This window comes from Scleropages formosus, chromosome 18, assembly GCF_900964775.1.
Source record: "Scleropages formosus chromosome 18, fSclFor1.1, whole genome shotgun sequence".
NCBI classification, from domain to species: domain Eukaryota; kingdom Metazoa; phylum Chordata; class Actinopteri; order Osteoglossiformes; family Osteoglossidae; genus Scleropages; species Scleropages formosus.
This window is the reverse complement of record NC_041823.1, coordinates 25,240,880-25,265,308: the sequence shown is the minus strand read 5'-3', so window position 1 is coordinate 25,265,308 and position 24,429 is coordinate 25,240,880. Positions and strand designations below refer to the sequence as shown.

At 42.8% G+C, this 24,429-nt stretch overlaps 1 protein-coding gene across 2 annotated transcripts in view; it reads left to right on the top strand.

Annotated features, from left to right (window-relative positions):
* Positions 1–20,153, top strand: part of LOC108919178 (mannosyl-oligosaccharide 1,2-alpha-mannosidase IC) — a 147,418-nt gene extending 127,265 nt beyond the window's left edge. For both annotated transcript variants that reach the window (XM_029259829.1, XM_018726971.2), the window contains exons 5-12: positions 6,322–6,416; positions 8,738–8,861; positions 9,267–9,360; positions 10,928–11,043; positions 12,692–12,911; positions 15,841–16,013; positions 17,410–17,525; positions 18,780–20,153. In XM_029259829.1, the coding sequence (XP_029115662.1) occupies positions 6,322–6,416; positions 8,738–8,861; positions 9,267–9,360; positions 10,928–11,043; positions 12,692–12,911; positions 15,841–16,013; positions 17,410–17,525; positions 18,780–18,918 (1,077 nt within the window). In that variant the 3' untranslated portion in view covers positions 18,919–20,153. The remainder of the gene's footprint in view (positions 1–6,321; positions 6,417–8,737; positions 8,862–9,266; positions 9,361–10,927; positions 11,044–12,691; positions 12,912–15,840; positions 16,014–17,409; positions 17,526–18,779) is intronic.
* The last annotated feature ends 4,276 nt before the right edge of the window (positions 20,154–24,429 follow it).

The following is a 24,429-nucleotide window of genomic DNA, read 5'->3' as shown; positions in this document are numbered from 1 at the left end:
GTGCTAGACGTAATTATCTAGCAGTTGCATCTGCTTATTCATTTATTTGTTTATTTCACAGGAAGTCAGCACAACGTAATGTTATCTTGTTTCTTTTTAATATATTACATTTTAATCGTAAATACTGCCTTGATGCTGTTTGCCAAGAAGGTTTATATCTAATTTATCTGATCTTGCTTAGTAGCAGTCTTTCTCCTGAGTGAAACCACTCACAATAAATTATGCATAATATATCTCATTTTGCTGTTTGGCTGAACAAAGGAAATTATATTCATAAACTCATTGTCACCTTTTTTTCAAAGCAAGCATGCGCTGCCACGTTGATCGCTGGCCCTTAGGTCAGCTGGACTCGCGGCAATGGTATCGTTCATGTGCACTTTCCATCTTAATGTTACGTGGTGGTGGCAGTTGTAGATGTGTAAGAGAGCCACGCGTAGAAGAAAAAAAACAAGTTGGTCGGCAGACGTGGCCCCGCTGCGGTCGTTCTGCAGTTCTGTTTTAGCAGTGCATTGATCGCCGCCTGCCAGCCAGAGAAGGAACGGTGGCAGGGAATTCTAGCTTTGTAGCAGCGCGTTTGTGTTTCTCTTGATCGTTGGAGTGGAACAGATGCTTTCCTGAGCCCCAGCAGGTTGGGTTTGGGCTGCACAGAATGTAGCGCTTTGTTCCTCACCCCCATCCTGCACGTGCCCCTCGCTATGCTGTTTTAAGCACTAACTTTCACTCGGATCATTTGAGCCTGATGGAAGATATCACAAGGAATTATTTACCGCAAGGGAAGCCATAAAAGCCGGTCACTTTAAAGCCCATGTGGAATTCTACAGAAGTGTACATCTGGCACGAATAATAAAATCATGTCAGAACAACATGACCTTACCGTGAAGAATCGGCACCTCCGTAGCAGAATTATCTAGCGCTCTACCAGCACTGTTTCCCAGCGATCTGCATGCCCAAGGTCAGGGGTTACCGACCTCTCAGACCGCAGGCGATGCGTGATGTAGCTACCATGTGGCCAGCAGCCGAACAGCAGCGCCGGAAGAATGGGCCACGGCAAGATGGAAACCCCTGTCCAGGCCCAGGTGCACTGTTTCCATAGCAGCAAAGTGTACTTACACAGTGGAAGTTACAGATTTTGTGCCCCCAATAAACAGCCCCTGTGTCATGCAGTCTCCTCACCACAAGACGTCCCTGCACCGTGTTTGGCACTAATGCGCAAGTCGGAGTGCCATTAGTGGATCAATTTAGATTTGTACAAGTCAAGGCCTTTCGAAGAGAATTCTCCATGTTTTGAGGCCTAAAAAGCAACAGCATGCAGGTTATTGTTTGAAATAAGGAAAGGAGTTCCACAGGAGATACCATCGCTCCTCTCCCTGCCTCGTTGAGTTGGCCTCTCCTTCTGCGGGATGAGACAAGGGGTGTTACTCAGGACAGGTACACTATGGCATGTGTTTGAAGTCCGGATGCCGACAGAGAAGTATTTTCTAAGATCCCACTAATGGGCATGACAAATTATTGCAGCTTAAGAAGTTCTTGAAATGTCATCCTGAGGCTGTGTGCGCTCGACTGAGTTTTAAAAGCAAGAGACAGTGCTAACTTTGTAGGGACAGATAAACGCGTTCCCCTTTTTGTTTGCCTTCCACACACTGTGGCACCGGGAAACAGGGCTGAATACAATGAGTCTACTTGAAACAAGCCTTGTCTGTGTAACTAAACACAAAACCGTTGGAGTAAAACTAAATGATGTTAGAGTGCAGAGGAAAAGGTTGCATGACACACACACACACACACACACACACACACACGCACACACACAGGAGTTCTCTTTTAAGATGTGATTCTGCTTTCTTGATTTTCTTTTTTCTCCCCTCATTATCATCAAAACACAGGAAAGCAAAAGGTGTTGGGAGATGACAGGAACAACTTTCCCTTCACTCTCTGAACAAAAAGTAAGAAAGCAATAAATAAATGGAAAAAACTTCAGAGAGCAGTTGACCTTTAACCAGCCAGTGGTATTGCCTCACCCACCAGTGCTTATCACGTATAAGAAGTCACACTCCACACCACAATCTGTTTCCAGCGCTCTGAGCTCGTTTTTTCTCTTCCCGGACTGTCATTCTTTCCATCTCTTTTTCTACAGCATCGTATGGAGGTGCATGGAGGAAGAAATGTATCTGCATGATTGGAATTTTGCTCCATGGTACACATTACAGGGGGGATGCGGTGGCGCAGTGGGCTTGGCTGGGTCCTGATCTCCGGTGGGTCTGGGGGTCATGTCCTGCTTGAGATGCCTTGTGACAGACTGGTGCCCTATCCGGGGTGTGTCCCCTCCCCCTCAGCCTTGTGCCCTGTGTTGCCGGGTTAGGCTCCGGTTTGCTGCAATCCTGCTCGGGACAAGCAGTTTCAGCCACTGTGTGTGTGTGTGGGTAGGTGGTGTGCATTACAAAGTAGAACATACGTTTCTGAGACTTTACCTGCGTGGACAGTGTGTGCAGTGTGGTGAAAAATACCTGCAGCAGATGCCATAGAGCAAGTACGTCTCAGGAAGCTGTTTCAACAGTACTCATTCCAATCACACGAGGTCTGGCTTCACCGACCCCTCTGCTATGCTGCTGCTCCTGTGCTGTGTGTACATATGATGCTGTTCAGCACATCAATGCAAACTAGATACACTACGGATGAGCTTTCCTGGCTCCCTGAAGATGTGCTGGCTGCACTCATGAAAGGGTCGGACTTTTTTATTTACGGTCTTGATTCCTTGGCCTGGTGCTTTTTTTTAGGCTTTTGGTTGTGTTTTAAATCTCTGTCTGTGTTTCCTTAAACTTGAAATGCCCTGTAAAGTACTGTAAGTACAGCATGTACTTGCATACAGTTACAACAGTTATCGAACAGTCAGCACTACAAGTTTAGTCATGAAAGTTCCAGGTATTTGGGAAAATACACTGAGTTTTGTCTGAACAGCTGGGTGTGGGCTTCTGAGGACAAGATCACATCCAGAACGGATGTTAAAAGTAGAGGGTGCGGACAGAGTGGACAGAGTTAATCCCACTCCTACAAAATATAAGAGAAGAGAAGAGAAGGGAATTGTTTCATAACCAGAGTAACTGGTGCGGTTTTGAGTTTATTAATGAATCCGTTTGCAACGACCTACAGCAGAAACTTGATATGATGGCATCTTGTGTGCTGTTCTCTACATTTCATCGTATTGTGGTTTCATATGGAGCAGCGGGAGAACTGCGGGAATGTTCAACGGTTGTCAGTAGTAAATGTAAAACGCAGTCCAATTCTTAGAAAGAAGCAGGTAAAATACACGTGGAGATAGGTGTTCAGCTTGCATCTTTCTTATTTCTTATTGTTTGCCTCTCAGTCTTTGGTGTTTTTGACAAGTGCATTTTGTTTACGGAACTTTTCGATTGTGATTGCCTTCAAGTTACTTTTTATTTAAAATGGCTAGCAAAAGAAAATGAGTGTTCTGGAGGTGCCGACGAGAAGAAGCGAGAGACAATAGATTTAATACAACATACGTATGTCAATTAATTACTTATATATCCTTATGGTTCATATGGGGGGGGTTTCAGTTTTCGATCCTATTGCCGTAAAGGAACCCATCCTGAGCCGAGGAACACCTGTATGTTGCAAATTTAGGGCTATTTCACAATGTGGGGATACTCAGGATTTCCATACAGTTTTTTTGGTCACGTTTAGGAACATATAACTGGCTAATGTGGTGGTGGAGCTGTGTGAAACACCCTCTCGTTGTGAATTTTTGGTGTCCCAAGCTCATAGAATACTTATAGAATTTGGAAGAGTATGAAAAATGGGATAAAAATTATTGGGCCCCGTGCATCTCTTTGTGTCTCTGAGGCACCGGGGAACTCCACTCTTTTCCCAGCATTCCAGCAGTGTCGTAGACTAGAAGAGAAGCCACTGCACTGTCTTGGCACATGAATCCCGTTTCCTTGCAGAACCACATGCCCGTGTGGTTAGCGGCATTCGCACCATTCTGGGTTTACCATCGTTGTAGTCATCCGCCTCTTTCTGTGCTTTGTGTGCAGAGATGAGACAAAATTAGGCTGATGAGCGAGGTGGAATTGAAATTGTTCATAGCAGAAAGTAAAAGTAAAAGGAAAAAAGGAAAGGAAAGGAAAGGAAAGGAGAAACAATACAAGGAGGAAAAACATGAGCAGATGGGAGACCCCAGTGCTGCACTCAGTCCACTCGCCCACTATCAAAAGGACATTCACATAGCGTGATGTGTTTCAGCGTTACGTGACTCTGCGAATGCCTTGTCTTAGCAATACCTTCTTACACAGATGGACATTTGCAGAAGCAGTTATGTTAACATGTTAGATGAAGCGTGCAGTGGGAGTGCCCCTTCTGGGATACGCTACTTTTCATAGGGCCAGTGTGCCACCACACATCATGCACACCTTCTACAGGAGCACCTTTGAAAGCATCCTGACCAGCTGTATCACTGCATGGTATGGGAACAGCAATGTCTCCGACCACAAAACCGTACAGCATACAGTATGGTGGCTACAGCTGGGCAGATCATTGGTACCCCACTCCCACCCTACAGAGCATTTTCCAAGCCCTCTACACCTACAAAGCCTCCAAAATTGTGGATAACCCCACATACCCCTCCTATAGCCTATTGCAGTCTCCTGCTGTCTGGGAATAGATACAGGAGCATACGAGCCGGCTCCATCACACTTTGTAAGAGCTTTTTTCTCCCAAGCTGTCAAGATCCTGAACTCTCTCTGCCACCTTTAACATACCTCACTTTGAACTCGGACCCCTACACCCACACCCTCCATTCAGAATGACAGCAGCCACTTTAATACGGACTGCAGAGAATTTTTTTTTTTTTTAACGGCACAGACGGTTTCTGCTGAAACATCACTTAAATTGGTGTGCATACCAAGTATGGCTGCTGTATTTCTTAAATACATTCCATATCAGCCTACATCAGGTTACACTACTGCTCAAATCCACAATTATTGCACAAGAACCTGTTTTCTGTACTATCCCCTGTAAAATCAGTTTACATTTCTATTTATTGAATTGAACACATCACTGCACCTTATCCCAGAGTGTTTTCAAAGTTGTAGTAGTGATTCTATATGCATGGTGTCCTCTATATTCACACCATAGGTGGAAAAAAAATGCTATTTCGTTCCTATGTGTGTCCGAAACATATTGTGGAAATGGCAATAGAGTTGACTTTGACTTACACATTTACACATTCCACATTTACAGTTACACATTTAGTGCAATGAAGCTGACCTTTTGTGACATCTCAGCATGTATCGATAAGTCCATTGCTTGTTCAAAAGGACATATTTAGAGTGAATTTGCACTGTACAAAGACACTGTGGAATGGAAGATGAACTTGCCTTTTAAGAACAGCACCACTTGCTGTCTACATAACTCCACCAGCCATCTCTGCACGCAAAGTTGGAAATTAGAGTGTGTAAGATGTGTAACACTGACTGATTATGAAGGAGGTAATGTATTCCTGATACTGTGCGGTGAATTGATACCTTTAAATGAAAGTAAAAATTGCCTTACTATTTAAGTGGCTAAATTACTTAAAGTAGCTTAATCTTTTTCTTGTCTGGGTGTGGTGATCACCTGTTCCCATGTTGGATGATGTCTTCACTCACTGCGTTGTTGTATGTGCGCTTGTGTAGTCTTGTGAAATTTCGTCTATCTATCTATCTATCTATCTATCTATCTATCTATCTATCTATCTATCTATCTATCTATCTAAACAGTTATTCACATAATTTATACCTGAATTCCCTGCATTAATTGTCGCTTAATCTGGGGAACCTCTGCCCTCTTCATTAGACGTTTGATCCCTTCCCAGTGCCGTAGCACCGTAGTACAGTGGGTGGTCCAAGTTAGAACTACAGTATAGACTGAGTGGTTAGGTGCTCATCTGACCCAGCCATCTGATCAGATGGAGCTCTTAGTGTAAACCTGTCACCAGGTCCTAGTACTTAAGCAGCCTGCTGGTCTGCTGGATTCAGGTGGCGCATCAGTATTTGCTCTGGACGATGAGTAGCTGTCTCTGAACTTCTCATTGCCGCCACCACCGCAGAGCAGAAGTTGTGCTGGATTGCAGTGCGGTGGATCACATCGGTGAGATTGCATTTAATTCTGCAGCAGCGACGGTGGCAGCTTTCTTTATCTCTCTTGCTCTGCACGAGATAATGAGCTTGATTTGTCGCAAGCAGTGGGAGGGGTTGCGACACCCTGGTGGGTAATGTGTTCCCCCTGGCTTTTGAACATAAGGCCTTCTTTCTTCTGCTTCCCCTCCAGGTATTTAAGAAGAAGGTAGTGGAGCTGGGGGAGAAGCTGTTGCCAGCATTCAACACACCTACAGGCATCCCACGTGGAGTCATCAACCTGGGCAGGTAAGTGTCTCTCACCTTTGGCCATGTGGCCCCACTGTCCTGGGAGGTGGAGCAAGCACAGGCAAAGAAGGAAGTAAAGTTCAAAGTGAAGTTCCACAGATAGGTTTATAATGTCTGGACCCATTCTACACACTTCTTCATCACCGCAACATACAAGCGCCTGGAGATTTTTGTGTGTTTCCTATGCCTTGTCACTTTCCCTCTCCTGTTTTTTTAAACAACGCTTTTTTGGCACCTCCACCACCCACCTGCTTCCAATTAGCCAGCCAGCTCATTCGGACAGCTGCCGGCAAATTTAATTAACTGATTCCAGAAATAATTTCGGTTTGATCGGTAACAAGAGTCTGTGATCCAGATGAGGCGAGACTGCTGTGGTGTATAACGGCACAAATGCCTGCTCTCATCACTGCTATTGTGGCCACATGCCCCCACTGAGTTCTGCGCTGTCAGCTTCATTCTCTCTTGCTATCTCCCTCTCAAAGATACACGCATGCACGCACGCAGACACACACGCACACCCACGCGTTTGCCTATAGAAAAGAAGCAGGTAAAAATGAGGGGCCGCTTTACTCACTTCTTAGTTTATATAGGTACTACCTCCATGACAGCACAAGCAACTCTTTTGCCTCCCATGTAATTTCTGTATGTGGCCAAAAAGACCGCTTGGCTTGTTACAAACCTCAGTTTGGCCTCTCCAACCCAGAATGCATCAGTGCACATTTGTCAGCCTGAATACTGTCTGTGATCGCACCAGCCATTAGAGGTCTGGGCTTATTCACCTTCCTGAAAGCTTTTGCCGTACATCTGATTATTTGCTTATGTCCAGCAATCGCTGGCTGTCAGATTCATTACGCCTCTATGCAGGCTGCCTCTGTCATGGTGAGCGTTATTCTTTGGCATGGAAAATCCACAACCGTAGTTATTAAAGTCCTCTGGCTGCTTCATAATATACAACATTGCAATCCCTGCATGGGTCTGTTGGCATTCTCCTTGCAGGTGTGCCATACTACCAAGGGGGTTGTGTGAATGTTTTGCAGCCAGCACGCATCTCCCTGTGGAGAACTGTGGATGAGAAGGCCGGGTATGCTGCCTGAGCCTGTTGTCAGAGGAAGATACAACGTTTTGGTTGCGTTTTTGTTCCAGCATGTGGTAGAGCAGGAGGATGGCTCCATGTAGCCTGTTCACTCCTAGCCTCACTCAGCCTCTCTTAGTTACCGCTCTTCACGGCTGGCTAACACACTTATGTTTCCCAAATCGCCATTTTTGGATTAACACCACAGCAACCTTAAGTCAAAGTGATTTTCTGCTCACTGCCAGTGACATCACTGTCCCATCCGGACTCCAGACCTTCAACCATGTGGTTGAGTGACATGCTGCATGCTGCAGATCCTGTTAGGGAAAGGAGGGTGGGAGAGTGCGAGAAGGAGAATTATTTCCTAGTGTGGGCTTTACTTCAGCTTATAATTGCCCTTTTTCTTCTGCACTCTTTTTTCTGCAGTAATCGTTGTTTTTATATGGTGTGGCTAGATCGGTTGCTGTTGTGCATAAAGAAGCGGGTGGTTAGAGAGAGAGACGAAGGGGATGGCCCTGGTGTTTCTGTGGAGCAGTGGGTGATGCCCTTGCTCATGCTTAGTCTATTACCACTTGATTTTTGTGGGCCAGAGCTGCATGTGACTGTTTTATTTGAGCGGCTATTGATGTAGACCAAATTTTTAATAAGTACGTACATCAGGGATTTACCACTTGAAGCTATTAGCTGATCATTCCTGGTTCCCCACTCTCGTGCTCTCACTACACCATTAACGAAAATACAGATTTCCCGTTTCACTAACTTGGACATGACATTTAATCATCTGAAACAGAGAAGAGTAAAACTTACTTAAACAGGCTCATCGTGAGTGTAGAATTCATCCCAAGACCACGTATTTTTACTGAAACTAGTTTCTTTTCTTTAGCTTTGTTTAAGACCAGACTCTTGTCTTTAAGGTTAATGGTCTACACAATGCTGCCACTGTGCTTTGTTGTAAAGGTGCTTTTTCCCATTAATTCAGGGAAAGCCTTACAAATGCTCTGTTTCCACCCTGATTAAGTCTGTGTGGTTTTACCCTCAGGGATATCAATTGATTTTGACCAGGTCCAAAAAGTAAAGTGAGCAGAACTGTCCCCTTTGAAAATGGTTAAAAGCAGACAAATTCAGTGGTGATCGGGATGATGTAAACAAACCATCACAGAGCATTTTTTTCTTTACTAGTTTAGGCATTTTGAGTGTCTATGAATGTTTTGAGGGGTTTTTATTGTTCTTGACCTGTATCTTTTTTCAGTGGCACCAGCTGGAGCTGGGGTTGGGCCTCAGCGGGGAGCAGCATCCTGGCTGAGTTTGGAACCCTGCACCTGGAGTTTGTCCACCTTACGGAACTCTCTGGAAACCCTGTGTTCACAGAGAAGGTGAGCTGCTCTCCACTAGGCTTCTTGCTGAGACCAGGCAACTGGCTTGTGTTCAAGCTCAATTTGTGCTAGACAGTTTCACAAAGCTTTGTGAAAGGTTGCTAAATGCATAAATTAACACCAAAATCACATTTGTATAAAATGTTAACTTATGGAGATGAAGCTGCCTCATTATTAAATTCTTGTTTTGTCTTTTGATATCTTACTTTGATGTTAAATGATGTTATCCAGACAAATTACTTTCCATCGACTACTGAGAACCATTGCACAGCAATGTGTCTACATTCAGCTGTAAAAGAGCAGAAAATGGAAAGCAAAGATTTCTTCCTAGAAGTACTGTTCATTTCTTTCACAGGTGAAGCAAGCTTAAGTTCTCTTATAAAATACCCATGTGTTTTGCTTCAGGTGATGAACATTAGGAAGGTTCTGAACAAGATTGAGAAACCACATGGACTCTACCCCAATTTCCTGAGTCCAGTTAGTGGCAACTGGGTCCAGCGTAAGTAACGAACACTCCTGGAGATTGGTCAATGATGTCAGTCTTTTACAAACTTTTTTGTCCAGAGGGAAAAGGGGGGAACAGTGAATCCACAATTTACTTTGTGAATTGCTGCTAATTTATTAGCTTACTCTCTTGGTAGACATTTGTGCACTTGCACTGAAAGCCAAGCGCTTTCATTTTAACATCCGTTACCCATTTTGCCTGTATATACGAAGTTGTGAATTGGATCTGGTTATACAAGCAGGATTCAGTCTGCTCCTTACCCATCAGTCAAACCAGAACCTTGTGCCAGAGACCTTTTTTTTATAGATTGGTGAAAGACAAAACAAAGCCCCCGTTAAAGGCCTCCACAGTCGTATCTATGGGAACTGAATGTCCTTGTTCATTAATTCAGTTTGACAGTTTGTCAGTCAGTTTTTACTCCATTTAATAATCAAAAACGTTCTCTTTTATACCTTGAATGTAAATTGTAATAAATCCCATTACTTCCCAATATTGAATCTCTTAAATCCTCTGAGGGTGAAATGTGTTTGGGAGCATAGGTTCATTGTCCTCATTTGTTGTGAGAAAGGCTGCATTGGTGCTGTGAGGGAAATTCTAATGAAGCAGCACTATAGGTTTATCATCCGGGGCCCAAAGTGATGACCCCCTTGCATCCAAATGCAAAGGATGAAGTAAGACACCAGTAAATAACCTTTGCCATAAAGACTGAATGTGGTATGGCCCACAGCCAGCATTTTAATCCAGAGAGGATGTTGGTGAACCTTTGCTTTGTCTGTTTTGGATTGTTTGCTTTGTTTTTTTTTTTTTCATTTGTTTGCATCTATGTTTAACTCTTTTATCCAAAGCAACTTACGGAATTGATGTACTTAAAAATATTCATATTTATATATCTGGTTAATGTTTTCTTGGACCAGTTTGTGGTAAGCTTCTGGAGCAAGTTCTATAGAGAAAAGATTCAAAGCTGGGTCCTTGGAAAGAAAGGAAATGGCTCTAAGTACTATGCTACCTGCTATCCATTTATACTTTTTATTATTATTATTATTATTATTATTATTATTATTATTATTATGTTTCTTAGCTGATATTATCTAAAGCTGTTCACAGATTTATATATATCCTCACAACTCTGGAAGTTGATTTAAGGGTACCTCAGCAGTCACATTCTTGGGACACATTAACTGACTCTGGCCTGTTATGTTTGACACATGCTGAGTCCAGGAACTGTGTTTAGATCAGGGCTGATTTTTAGTCAGTTGCATCTCAGTTGCAGATTCAGCTTTCAAGATTTAGCTTTTTTGTTATCTAAATCCTTTGGAAATAAATTGTAAGAACCCCCAATCTCCTCTGTAAACCCACACCATGGTATTTATTTTGTACTCATTTCTAAAATCTGACAGAACAGTGGAAAGCAGTCAGTTTGTGTCTGTGCTGTCACACAAAATGTGGATGAAACGTGATGACCCCAGGTCTGAGCAGGTTTGTGGGGATGAATCCCTGGGGAGCCACTGAGTGATGTCTCCTCCTCCTCCTCCTCCTCCTCCTCCTCCTCCTCCTCCTCCAGATCACGTGTCCATCGGGGGCCTGGGTGACAGCTTCTACGAATATCTGATCAAATCGTATTTGATGTCAGACAAGACAGATGAAGAGGCCAAGAAGATGTACTACAGTGCTATGGATGTGAGTGTCCTGTGGGGGTTCCTGAGGTCACTCAAAGCAAAGGATGACCTACTGTGGTCCTCAGACTGGGGCTAGGGATGCCTTTTGGGGTTAGGGGAAATGAAACAAGAGAAATATGGATAATGAGGAGACAACCAACATCAAGTTCAGATGATATGGCTCAAACAAAACATACAGATACTCGGAAGTGAGCACATACATTCACACTACTTCTCATTTGTATGGTGCCCTGTTGATGGGCCACACTGTTACACCCATGGCCTTACCTCCTTTAGGGGCTAAGCCACATTAGGCTCATAGCAGTCCCAGATAAACCCCTGCAGCCTTCATGATCTTCATCAACCTTTGCAGCCTGTCAGTTAATTATATTTCCACAGCTGTCTTGGAGCATTCAAAATGGAATGGGATTTGAACATAAATAAAAACAGACTTAAATAGTCTTAAAGGCCTGAGAGCTGGCTCATCAGAGGGTGTGGTCTTGGAGGGCTGCATGTCACCTGAAATCAGAGGGCTAGGGAGGAAGGGTGTTGTGTGTTCTTGGTGTGTTCTGCTTGAATGGGCTGATGGTAAAACATTACCATCAGTGGAGTCCTGACGAGAGGACAGACATAGGAGGTTCCTCCTTGCACATCACAGGGAAGAGTCCCTCGATTGCTAGGCTGCTATTTATCTGCCTGTTGTTGGCAGGTTGAAACAGTTTTTGTAGGAAGTGCAGAATATTGTGGAAGGAAATCATCAGTTTTGCATTCATACTAGAAATAATTACCCCCAAAGCATCAGTCTGTTATGCACAACATTTCCACCCCTTGTGCAAAACTGAATTGTAATGAAGATACTGTATTAGATAACACATTATTTTCAATTATTTCACACTATAATTAGCGCAAACAGGTTTTAATTAGACTTGCATGCTTCAGCCCTTGAGAAATGTAATGGTCGTATAATAAAATGAATTAATAATAAAGGGGGATTCATTTTTCTTTGTTAAAAAGCTTGCAGGGCTTACTTTGGTTCTCTGGAAAGCTTCTGTCGCACAGCTAGTTTGTAAAGGTACGGTGTGGTTGCTGGAATGCTGCTCAAGCTGCCCTTGTGTACATCTTAGTTTTTTGTTAGACACAGACATGCTGTGAGAAGCTGGTTATGGAACATTGCATAAGGGGTTGGCTTATTGCTGGGTCAGAGATCAGGGTGTGCAGGGAATTCCTACCAGTGCCAGTTAGAGCTAAGGGGGGACTTGTGGGTTAGCAACGAGTCACAAGGGCTTCTGGATCCTGAGATTCACTCTGCTCCCATCTTGAAAAAGGTTTCGACACAATGACAAAAATTTTCTTCCGTGGTGACATAGAATCTCATTGAGCCTTATTCTGAATCTGGAACACAGAAAGCTTTTATATTAGAAAAGTGAAATGACTTTACAAACAAATGGATTCCTGCATTTTCTTGTATTTGGCACTTTAGCCACTTAACATGTGTATTGATCGGTTTGTTCACGGTGCCACATGTACTGTGTGTATCAATAGAGCACATATCAAAACACAAGAAAACACTATGCGTTGTTGAAGATTTCCCTGTAGACTTCCCAGCAGGCCATTCTGACTTCCTTCCCACTGACTCCTCAGCAGCGCACTTTCTGATTTTTGTTCCTCAGGCCATTGAGGCCAACCTGGTCCAGAAGTCACCTGGGGGACTTACCTACATTGCAGAATGGAGGGGTGGCATCCTCGACCACAAGATGGGCCACCTGGCCTGCTTCTCCGGGGGGATGGTGGGCATTGGTGCAGATGATGGTGAGCTGACCAAGAGGCAGCACTACCTGGACCTGGCAGCTGAAATCACCCACACCTGCCATGAGTCATACAGTCGCTCAGGTAAGGGTGAGGGATGTCTTATGATGGTCGACACTGGTTTTGTTGCTGGTTGTTGCATATGTCTATGTATAAATCTAAAGTATAAATGTTTTCCTGGCAGAAGTTGATAAAAACTGCATATTTTCTGCATTAATTTCATATGCTTGCAATCAAATCACTCATGAAGTTTCATTTTGTTCTTCTTTTAACTTCAGATTAACTAACATGTTCACACATATCAGAGTGTTAAAGCTATTATTGTTATTTAGTTGCTTACCTTATAGTTTCATCCAGAGCAACTTAAAATTTTTAGTTATTTGTACAGCTTCATGTCTTACTGAAACAGTCCTCTTTGATAAAACACCTTTCATAAGGGTACTACAGTATAATCCCTCTTGGAATATGAACCAGCGGCTTTCACGTTACAAGTTCATGTCCTTTCTCACAATGCTGTGCCCAGCCCCAGACCATTTACTTTCCCATATAGGTGTAGTGACATTAAAAGCATTTTTCTGTTTAGTGCTGCTGTTGCTATAAGCAAGTGTGGTGCCAAAACTGGACATGCAGCCTAGGTATCCATCATCAAAACTTGGAAGTTGCTCAGACCTGGACATGAAGCTGAACTGTGGAAAAATGGAGTAAAGCATCAGCTCTGGGGGTGGGTGTTGGGGGTGGCTGGCTGTTTGATCTTACTGCGCTACATCGCTGTGTTCTTCGAACACTTAAGAATAATCAGCCAAGCTGCTTTCATTTTCCGCAGAAGTGGTGGTGTTCATCCACTATTTATTTCAGTTTTTTTGGTGATATCATATAACAGGTTTCTTCGTGCGCTTAGAATACCTTTGATCTTCAACCAGTGGCAGCTTGACTTTTTTAAAACCCATGGTGGTTTTGATTCTCATTAATGGGTGCTACATTCCAAAACGCTCAGGGGTAAATGAAGGAAAGGAGTAAAGCAGATTTGAGTCGAGAATATTTGATATTAGTTGGATCATTTGAAGAAAGGGTTAGCGTTTTCTGGGGAAAGGTAAAGAGATGGTTTGATGACCACAGTGGAACAGGTGAGCAACATGGCAATACATAGATGCCTTTGTTTTGAGGCATGGGGAGGTGATGATGAGGAGCTGATAGAAACAAACCAGAAAAACAGACAAAATGTACAGTACTATCTGAGCTCCTTTCTCCTCACTTCAAAGGGAAACTTCAAACGTCTAGCGGTTCTGCCAACCTCATGGTGTGAAATGAAGCTGCAGCGCTGGAACACAAAGCTAAATGGCCACAGGTTATGCTTGAAAGTGACCAGGAGGTCATGGAAATTTCTGGTTTCCTGCAATCGAAATAAAAGCTCCTTGGTCAGATTTCCACTCCCAAGGGACTTCACTGTTCCCCCCACTCCAAGGACCCTTGTAAACTTTTCACTTGGATGACTGACTGCACAGTATGCAAATTGAAACACATTCACACACTTAACTTGGTTGAGAATTTTCAGAGAAGGGATTTAGTGGTGATCCAGTGTCTTTGCTCAGGTTTTTTAAGGGGAATTGTGGAAAAGAGAGGGACAGCAACTGATGTTTGAAACAATTTTTTGATGTTTACTGTCTCAAACCCAAAACATGTATAAACCTTTAGATGCTCCAGGTATGTGCTAAAGCTCCAAGGACTGGGGAGATTTTTTCCTGTTAAAATTTGTTCCTCACACTAACATTTAACTCCAAAGTTTGTGGGACTTCACAGCAAAGCCTTTGGTTCTCCATTGGACATTTTTCTGTCTTTCCAGTGGATGATAAGAGCAACAATGCGCTCAGCGTGTTCGGAAGAGTTGTTAATTAAAAATGGATGTAGACTCGGTGAGGAGTGATTGCTCACCCACTGCCCTTAGATTGTGGTATTTAACAGCATTGCACGGATAAAGCATGCCACTGCCTGCCACTTCTGCCCCATGTAGCCCACCACAGATTTCCTCTTCCAAGAGCCTGATGGTCGGTAAACAGAGAGAAACTGTGGGTATTGTAGCCACTTGTAGGGCAGAGCTATGGCACAGTCCAGCAGGACAAAAACTGTTTTATTTAGACCAAAATAAACACCTTTGAGGCAGCAACAATAAGAAACCCAACAAAAACACACAGCCCTCATTTTCTAGTGGCACTCCCCAACATTCCACAAGTCCTCAGACCAGCTGCTTTCACAGTCCCACTTATTTTTCTTTAGTGGGAGCAGCTGGCCATCATTATTTGATTAGGGCATAGGTACATTCTTGGAGCTCTCTATCATGATGCTTCTGCCTCCTTCCCTGGGTTGGACTGTCCACCAGCTCACAGTATCTTTTGGAGTACAAAACTACAGGGGGGCAAAGCACAGCTTAAAGGTGCAGGCCTGATTTAAAGTTACGGATTTTTCTTTAACTGTAGGAAAGGAAGACGCTTAAGGAAGTTAAGGATTATTCTATTTTTTGTGTGAGTGACACAGACAGAGAGTGTTCTCAACTGATGTATGGACGAGTGAGTAAGTAGTGTGTCTGACAGTGTAAGTCACCTTGGTGGATAAGGGTGTGCGGGCTGAGCACTACATATTATCCATTGTAAGTCGCTTTGGAGAAAAGTGTCTGCTAAATAAGTAAATGTATGTCATTGAGTGAACATATGTGTTGTCAAGAAATCAAGAGAAATGGCTGAATCTGTTATAATCGAAACTTGAAATAAACCTCTCCATTACAGCTTAATTACATTATGTAAACCTAGTGCAATAAAGAGGTTTCATTTCTTGACACAAGACTGTGTTACTGAAGGAGAAGTAGATATGGCTCCTGATTTTGTCATCTCTTAAATTGTATTTGTAAGAGCACATTCAATAAAGCTAACTGCAAGACATTAGCGTGTCAAACACCTGCTCTCCCACACCACGAACAGTGATGATCAATATCTGTTTTACTTGTTTGTTCCTGTGCCTTTAGCTACAAAACTTGGGCCAGAAGCTTTCCGGTTTGATGCTGGCGCTGAGGCCACAGCCACCAGACTGAGTGACAGATACTACATTTTACGACCAGAGGTCATCGAGAGCTACATGTATATGTGGAGGCTGACCCATGACCCCAAGTACCGACAGTGGGGTTGGGAGGCAGTGGAGGTAGGCATGTCCTGTCCATGGCTGTGATTCCTTATATCGAAAATAAGATTTAAGTATTTCAAAGTGACACAAACATTTATTTGTGCACATGTTACACTATTTTTTAACCTGTGTTTATTTATTTTATTATTTTAATCTCTTCTTATATAGCTTTTATGTATTTTTGGACCATTTTTAAATATATGTGTACTGAAAATGTGTTACAATATATTTCTCATCTCTATAAGTTAATGCAATTGGGGATACTTTTTGGATTGGTGTCTGATGAAGTGTCTCTGTTCACTTTGCCAAGTCTTCACTCTTCACTTGTCATCTCATAATAGTCTACCTGACAACATGGCTCAAACAAGCCCCGGTTTAAAGGTCATGCTTCAGTTACGGCTAAAACACACAGCACAAATCATTTGCAGAGACTCAAGCAGGAGTTCAGTCATTTTATTCAGAAGTTAAAATGTGGCTTTACCCTTTGGCATTCAAGGAGAACTCGGTGGCAGGTGTGATATTAATTGAATTCCTGTAGAAATGGGGATTTGCTTTTGGAAAATACCCAAAATACCATTAATAGCCATGGCAGCAAAAGTACCAAGTGAGGTTTTTCATACCGTTTCAAATCCAGTACAGGATCCACTGTTAACTGCAGTATGCTAGCCTGGTGTTATAGCATAATAATGTATGAGGGGGTGTATTCGTACTTGGGTGCAAGTCAGTAACATCGAATTTGTAAACCTGTTTTCTACAAATGGAAACCTTCAATGAACACTCAGTGTAGATGAATGTGCAGCATGATGAATTGCCTTGTTAGTTATAGTCTGTAAGACTAGTCATAGTCAGCGAGTTATACTAAGTTTGCTAACAGTAAATTAAAGGCAGTAAGTGATGCCCATCATTAGATCACTGACAGAACACTTTATTTTCCAATAAACTGACACTACTTGTGCATCGCATTGCACGGCTTTCAGTGTTTACATTCTACTGTATATTTATAGAGCTTTGGCAGGAGCTATGGTGAATGGAAATTTGAACCCCAGTTACTGTCACACTGCATAAACAGTCAAAACTTCTGTTGACAGCTTGGCTTGCTGGACCCACTTTGCCATTCACAATGGACGTTTGCCATGAAACTAAAAAAAGGTCTCCTATTTGTGACAGGCAAATGGTTAAGATGATTGATTCCTGTCCTGGGGCCAGAATAAATCAAAATGTTGAGCCACGGTACTTAGCTGCAAATAGCAGTTCATATGCAATAAAATGCAGCATAGAATGGATTGCTGTGATAGGTTTGCGATTAGAGCTGGACATGTGGCATTATTTATTTATTTTTTTTAATCTGAATATCAGCATTTCTTCAATCTTTCCTGTTTGGACTTTTTGATCTCTGTGTGACTCCACCTCACAGGCCCTGGAGCACCACTGCCGTGTGGAGGCAGGCTTCTCTGGAATCAGGGATGTGTATGCAACTACTGTCAGTCATGACAACATGCAGCAGAGCTTTTTCCTCTCCGAGACACTTAAGTGAGTGAAGCCCGAAAGCTTTTCGCTACTATTTTTTTTTCTGTCAAATAATATTGCACACAATGATGTAAATTAAGCATGCAACATTACAGGTGCATTCAGCTACAGTCTGTTTGTTCTTGAATTCATAGATATAACTCTTTACTTACCAAGGCCTGCAGATATTTTCCAAGAAAGGGAAAGACAGAGACATCATTTAATCCATTTTTAGGCTCTGACTTTTCCTAAGAGTACCCCACCCCACCCGTACATACACACACACACACACACACACACACACACACACACTCACACACACACACAAGACAAACACCACTTCTGCTCAGGTTCTTTAGTGATTTGAACCGTCCAGTCTGTGGTGCTGTGTCAGACTTTAGAGCGCCAAGAAGAACACAGCCCTGCTACAATTCAAAAACTCCTAAATCCTCAGTATGGATTTTCTGAACATTTTGGTTTTCCTTTCTCTGGAGCTGGAATTCCTCAGCATTGTCTTTGAGAGTTTCTTTGAGAGGGAGGAAGTAAAATGAGTCTAGCTCATAGTGCCAGTTCACTTCTCCTCCTAGTCTCTACACTGTTGCACTCTAACCCTTTATTCCAATGGCCCTCTGATCACAGAGTCCTGTTCCCTTTACATCCACAATTCAGCTGCCCTCACACACACATTTTCAGAACCGCTTGTCCCATACGGGGTCGCGGGGAACCGGAGCCAACCCGGTAACACAGGGCGTAAGGCCGGAGGGGGAAGGGGACACACCCAGGACAGGACGCCAGTCCGCCACAAGGCACCCCAAGCAGGACTCAAACCCCAGACCCACCAGAGAGCAGGACTGTGGTCCAACCCACTGCGCCACCGCACCCCCTCAGCTGCCCTCATTTTAAAAAAAAAAAAAAGGAAAAAAAGTTCTTCAATGACTATTGTCAGGTGGACTACTTCTCACTGAATCATTTCCTCTGGTATAGCGATGTGCTAAGATCCGATTATATCAGTTACAGAAAATTATTTTCTTAGCCAATGCTATTATCCCAAGTAGCTGACAAAAGGACCCAAGAACTAGATTAAGCTCTTTAATGGCTCCACAAGAGACTTTCTGAAGAGTAGTATTTTGTGGCATAAAAGCATTTTATGCTGTGGAACAGGTAAGTGTATGAGCTCAGCAGGAGGAATATAGATGACCTCCTCTCAGGAAGAAGAGGTCAGGATTTATTGTGCCTTTCTTGTCATCTCTTCACCCTGCCTACTATCTGACCCTGCAGATACTTGTACTTGCTGTTCTCCGACGACGACTTGCTGTCACTGGAAGATTGGGTCTTCAACACGGAGGCACACCCCTTGCCTATCATCCGTCGGAACTGCCCTCCAGAGCGTGAGGATGCAGAGGAGGCACCTGAATAGCACATCCCCACTCCCCTCTCTGTCCTTAAAACGAACCCAGGACGACACCCCCTCCACCCACAAGTACTAGGGAGGGCTGAGGCTAAGCCACAGATTCCCAATTCCTTTCCAGCAAAGGACCTTCTTGTTACGCTGCAATTATATTTCCAGAGTCGGGACACCTGGCCCTGTAGAGGGCGCCGGCATTATTTTGAGTGGACAATCAGAGACTTTGACAAAGAAAAAAATAATCAAGCACCTTTTTCTTTCTTTCCTTCTTTCCTCTGTGAGGAAAATTGAATAACAAAATAACTGGCGGCTCCCAGTCTGGGGGTTTAGCAGAAATGTTGGCCATATTGTAAGAAAGCGAAAACCACTCAGCTTCTTTAACATCAGCTTCTTTCATTTTCCTAATTTTTGCATCACATGCTTTAGATTTATATATCAAATCATGCTTTTTTCTTTCCTTAGTGCGTATTATTTGACCAAAGGTTATTGTTAACATTTTCTTACTTGTTATCAACATGTGCTTCTTATTGGACATGATACTTTCGTTCCAGTTCGTATGGCTTATGGTGTGGATGTTGGCTTTTTTGGGTAGAATTACAGAATGTGAAAACTGAATGAATAATACTTATGTAATACAACTGTTTCTGCAATTTTTTTACAGTCTTTCTTCAGAGATGGGAATAGAACCTAAAATGTGAGGTGAAAGCGAATAAGCTGAAAGACTGCGTTTGTCATTGTTTCCACTGGTCTTTCTTTCTTTTTTTTTTTTTTTTTTTGCTGTGCTGCATGAGCACCGCTGCTGCTTGTGTCAGCGGCGGTTTCCTGTTCAAGCTCAAGCCTTCTGCTGTTTCGGGTGGAACAAGGCTGAACCGACAGCTGCCCTGCCGTGGCTGTTCTCGCTCAGCCAGCGTTCAAAAACATGAGCTCTTTGCTATACTTTCTCACAGCCAAGGTGGTGAATGTCTTTGCAGCTTCTCCATTCTGTTTTATTTACTTTTTTTTTTAAATAAAACACCAGTAAAATGAATTGGAAAGAGGAAGATGTACATACCTTGAAGAATGTGAGTGCTCCATGTTATTAACATTTTCCTTTTTTAATTCTGTTAATTTTTTACTTATGTTATTTCTTTATTTCACTTTCCTCAGGTGTTTCTGTGAAAGAAAAAAATGAGTTTAATAATTTGAATTATTGCTATTAATGTGAATTATTCTTATTCTCCATTTGACTTATCTTTCATTGCTGAATATTTCGAGATACTGGTAAATATCTGTACAACTTTGTACATTTCAAACAAGATTGCTTTGTCTGGTTTCATTTGTTTTGTTGTATTTAATTCCCACACTTACAGAAACAAGTTTTCTACCCATCATTGCCAACAGATGGGCAAAGACACCAACACAGACATAATATGATGTTTGCATGTTGTATCGTTGTGTTGGTTCTTGCTCTAGCTGTACAAATATATGCGAATGCTAGTGTATTGGTTCAGAAATGTTAGCTTAGCAATACAATAATAACTGATAATTTTATAGAAGAAATTGATGGACAAGCTTGGATCCAGTCAGAAATTATTGTATTTTCATTGAGTTGCTGAAGCTGGCTAGTGTTTTTTTAGGCTTTCAGTGGCGAGTCATATAAGCTTTTCATCTCCAGTCTTGGGAAGCTGTCTGACTCACACACTCGAGCCCTGGTAGCACTAATGCACCCGCATCTCAGATCTCAGTGAGTGTGTGTGACTCATGTAGAGTCCAAGGTGCCTCCCACCTGATGGCTCTGCATAGAGGTGTCACACAGGGTTAACAGAATCGCCTTTCCCAGCCTCCCCTGCCCATCTCTAGTCCTGGATGTCTCATATTTATGACTGCGGAGGTTGAACTGAACATTTAGCAGGGCTCCCACATTAACTGCACCTCCTTCTGTCTCTCACTGTGCCCCTTACACCTCACCCCTCTTCCTCCGCTACCCCAGTGTGATTTATAAACACTAAAGTCTTTCGTGTGAAGTGCTGCCAGTTAGGGCATGAGCACATGCCACGTGGGAATTAGCGGGTGGGGACAAAGTGGAGCATAGCAGGTGGCACATGCACATGGTCCTTTTTGGTCTGGGTTGCACTGCAGCCAGAGTGTGCCAGACAGGCTTGAAAGTTCCCCCATTCCTTCCATCCCTATTCCCAACCCTGTCTATTTTAGAATTTTACACAAAAAGGCTCAGGATGAAAGCAACACGGAGATATTGCCTGTAATGTCTTAGCACACATTTCAGTTGCCAAAATCACTGCTCTTCCCTCTCACCAACGAGCACAGATCAAGGTACAATTTGTAGTGCCAGCTGAATGCACGGAGTCCCGTTTGTCCAAGGAGAACTCTTCGCCCAAATGTTTCCCATAACTTGAGATGGTAATTTTAAAATTCTAGTGTTGGTATTATTAACTAAAAGCTGAAGACCTTCTTAGCTGCACCAGCCAGTTTGAAATCAGTTTGGCCCCAATGACTTATCTGCACAGTCTCCTTGGTGATACAAGATCTGTACACTCAGCTACTCAGAACCTTCATGTCAATAGAAACATAACCCAGCTTTGGCCCTTGCCTATCTGGCAATAGTGATGTAGGAGGCAAACCCCAAGGACAAAAGGAGATGATTCCCCGCATGCTCTGGTTTAGTCACACTCCGCCCACTTTAAGCACTGAGTAGCTGCTGGATTAGTTAATGTTTGGATCTAGAGGATTACCAGGTGGAACAAGAGTTTGGCTCCATGGTGCTACACTCGCTGTCATGTCATGCCTCTCATGTAGGTGGAGAGATGGGTCAACAAGCAAGGTCAAAGGTAAGCCCTCCCTGCAGGCTGACAGTCCCATCCCACTTCACTGACTGGTATTAACACTGCCCTCGATTATGCAGCAATTCTCACTGGCAAACACAAATGCTGCAACAGGCAAAAGATTGCAGTGGAGTTTGTTTCCAAAAGTGGAAAGAAGCAGGATATTGTAGGGATGTACAAACACGGGTTGTTTGTACATTTTTGTCTCCTCTAACAGCAGAACTGCTTTAGGCTCACCTGCAACCATAAGCTTAGGCATTTTTCAACAGCTTACCAGCAGGGAGCAAACAATTCCTGTTTCATGTACTAGGAACGAGTGATTTTTCATAATTAAACACTTGCTGACGCAGAAGAGCTGTCTGTGCTGAAGCAGAAAGCCCATCTTGAACTAAACTCCAATAAGCAATTTTTCCCTAAACAAAGCACAGTATCGTGGTGAGGTATGTATAATGGCTGGTAAAATTTGTTTTATTATTAGCAGATGAAAATTTAATTTCTAAATGGATTTCATGACATGCATATGCTTCCAAGTGTTGTGCTAGGTGGACACAAAATGAACGTTAAGACATCAGGCAAGTTTTGTTGTTATGCAAAGGACCCAAGTCAATTCTCAGAAATTATAATTTAGTGAGTGGCGTTCTAATGCGTACAGCGTACACTTCCTTACATTTATTCCTAGAATTAAACATAAATGTCACTTTACTAATTACATATTGATTGCAAGTCATACTGTTTTTATGCAATAACATTAAGCCATGGATTAAACTGGACTCAGTTGTGCTGTCAAAGTAATCAAGTGTGGATTTTGCATTGCTCTCTACAGCAAAAAAGCGACTAATGGACTTTATTGAAAGTCTTTTTATAAAACTAATGGCTGTTTCACTTTATGAGCCCTGTAGCCCCTTTCTTTGTGGAGGAAGACGTCCACCACAGCAGTCAGTTCGCTTTCTTTGAGTATCGTGGTTGATTATATCCTCAGTTGGTTTTTTGAGTTTTTGTCAGAGGGCTGTTTCTGAAGCTTTAACTCTGTCTCAAGGCACCACACAAAATGAACTGGAAACATACAATGAACCAACTGAACTCGTAAAGTTAGTACCAAACAACCACCTGCAAAAGCTGTATTTTTCCACACCTAAAACATTACGACATCCCTCTGTCCACAGGCATGGAGATATGCCTTTTTCTGAGATCAACACTTGAGTTTCTCAGGTATATCTATTTAAATAAGGATCATATCAAATGTGACACAAAAGTTGCTTGTTTGGGGAAGTTAAAGGAGGGACACCAAGTTTGCTACTCTGCTAGGTCTTTGTATTTGCTGTCACAGAGTGGTCATCCAATAAACCCTCTGCGTTGACCAAGAGAGCAGAGGCACAAAGAGTTTGGAGCAGTGAGACTGGAAGGAAGGAGATGGATGGACCAGGGTTAGTATCAGTGGCCACCTCCTCCATTCAGCCATTCCTTCCAGTGTCCCTAGTGAGAGTCCCTAGTCCATCCCATTTCGGCCCACAGAAAGAGTGTGTTTGGAGTGATGTTAGGGCTGAAGCTGGCAGTGGTGGTGGAAGCCAGGACATGGTGGCGGGACTCAAGGAGATGTGAGACACTCAAAGATCCCCAGATCAGAACACACATAGACAGGAGGAACCATTTCAGGACCACCCATTTCACCCTGGGACCAAATTAAAGTTTTACTTCATGCTCAGTGGCTCCATCCGCTTTGTCTCTTGCATGTCACGCTCTGTTAAATGGGATATGTTTTCTGTAGGGCTTGCTTAGCAGAACTATAAACAGTCTGAATTGTTTCTGCTGGTGAGCAGAACCAAGAAGAGTTTAGAATTGTTTTTTTGTGTGTAAACAGACCAAAACCAATTTGACATTTCTGTAGGTGTTACTGTGGTTCAGCAAAAAGACTTACTTGAAATGGTATGAATGTGTTTGCAGTTGCAGAGCTTTAGCCATTTAAGATGAAGAGTAACCTTTTCAAAGGAGGGATATTGACCCAAAATTGTGCTTTGTTTTGCTGGAGTCGAAAAGAGAGGCAAAGCAAACCTTTCTGAGACTTGTGACGGCTTAAAGGGCTCTTTTGAACTGCTTAGAAAAAGCAGCTTTGCAAGGCAGAGCAGGTGAAATGCAGCCAGAAATCCAACTGAATGAAATTGTCAAAGATGATGAAGCTTAATTGCTGGGTTCTGTTTTCTTTATACAGCTGCTCTGTGTGTGTGTGTGTATGTGTGTGTGTGTGTGTGTGTGTGTGTGTGTGTGTGTTTTCTGCGGTCAAAAAACTGAAATCATAACATTGCTATAGTCTGAGACAAAGGATTTGAGATTGATCTCTGCAAACATTGGATATACTGGTGAAATGTAATCACATACACACACTGTACAAGGTAAAGACGAGCAAATAACACGGTATAAGTTTTACCACGTACCCTCCAATCTTGTGCATTTATAAAATATAGGTATTTGTCAGATGAATATATTCATAATTGGATTTCTGGAATACAATTATTCTACAGAATTCCAATTCGGATTATTTGACTTCCAGTTTTAGTCTGCACTGAGAATGAATCTAACCTTTTCTTTGATTAGGTTACAGGAAAATGACACTGACATTTAAAACAGATAGACTGTGTTAGTGGGAAATTAAGCTTGGAGAAAAAATACAATCAAGTCCATTAGACGCATTAGAGCTACACTATTTGTT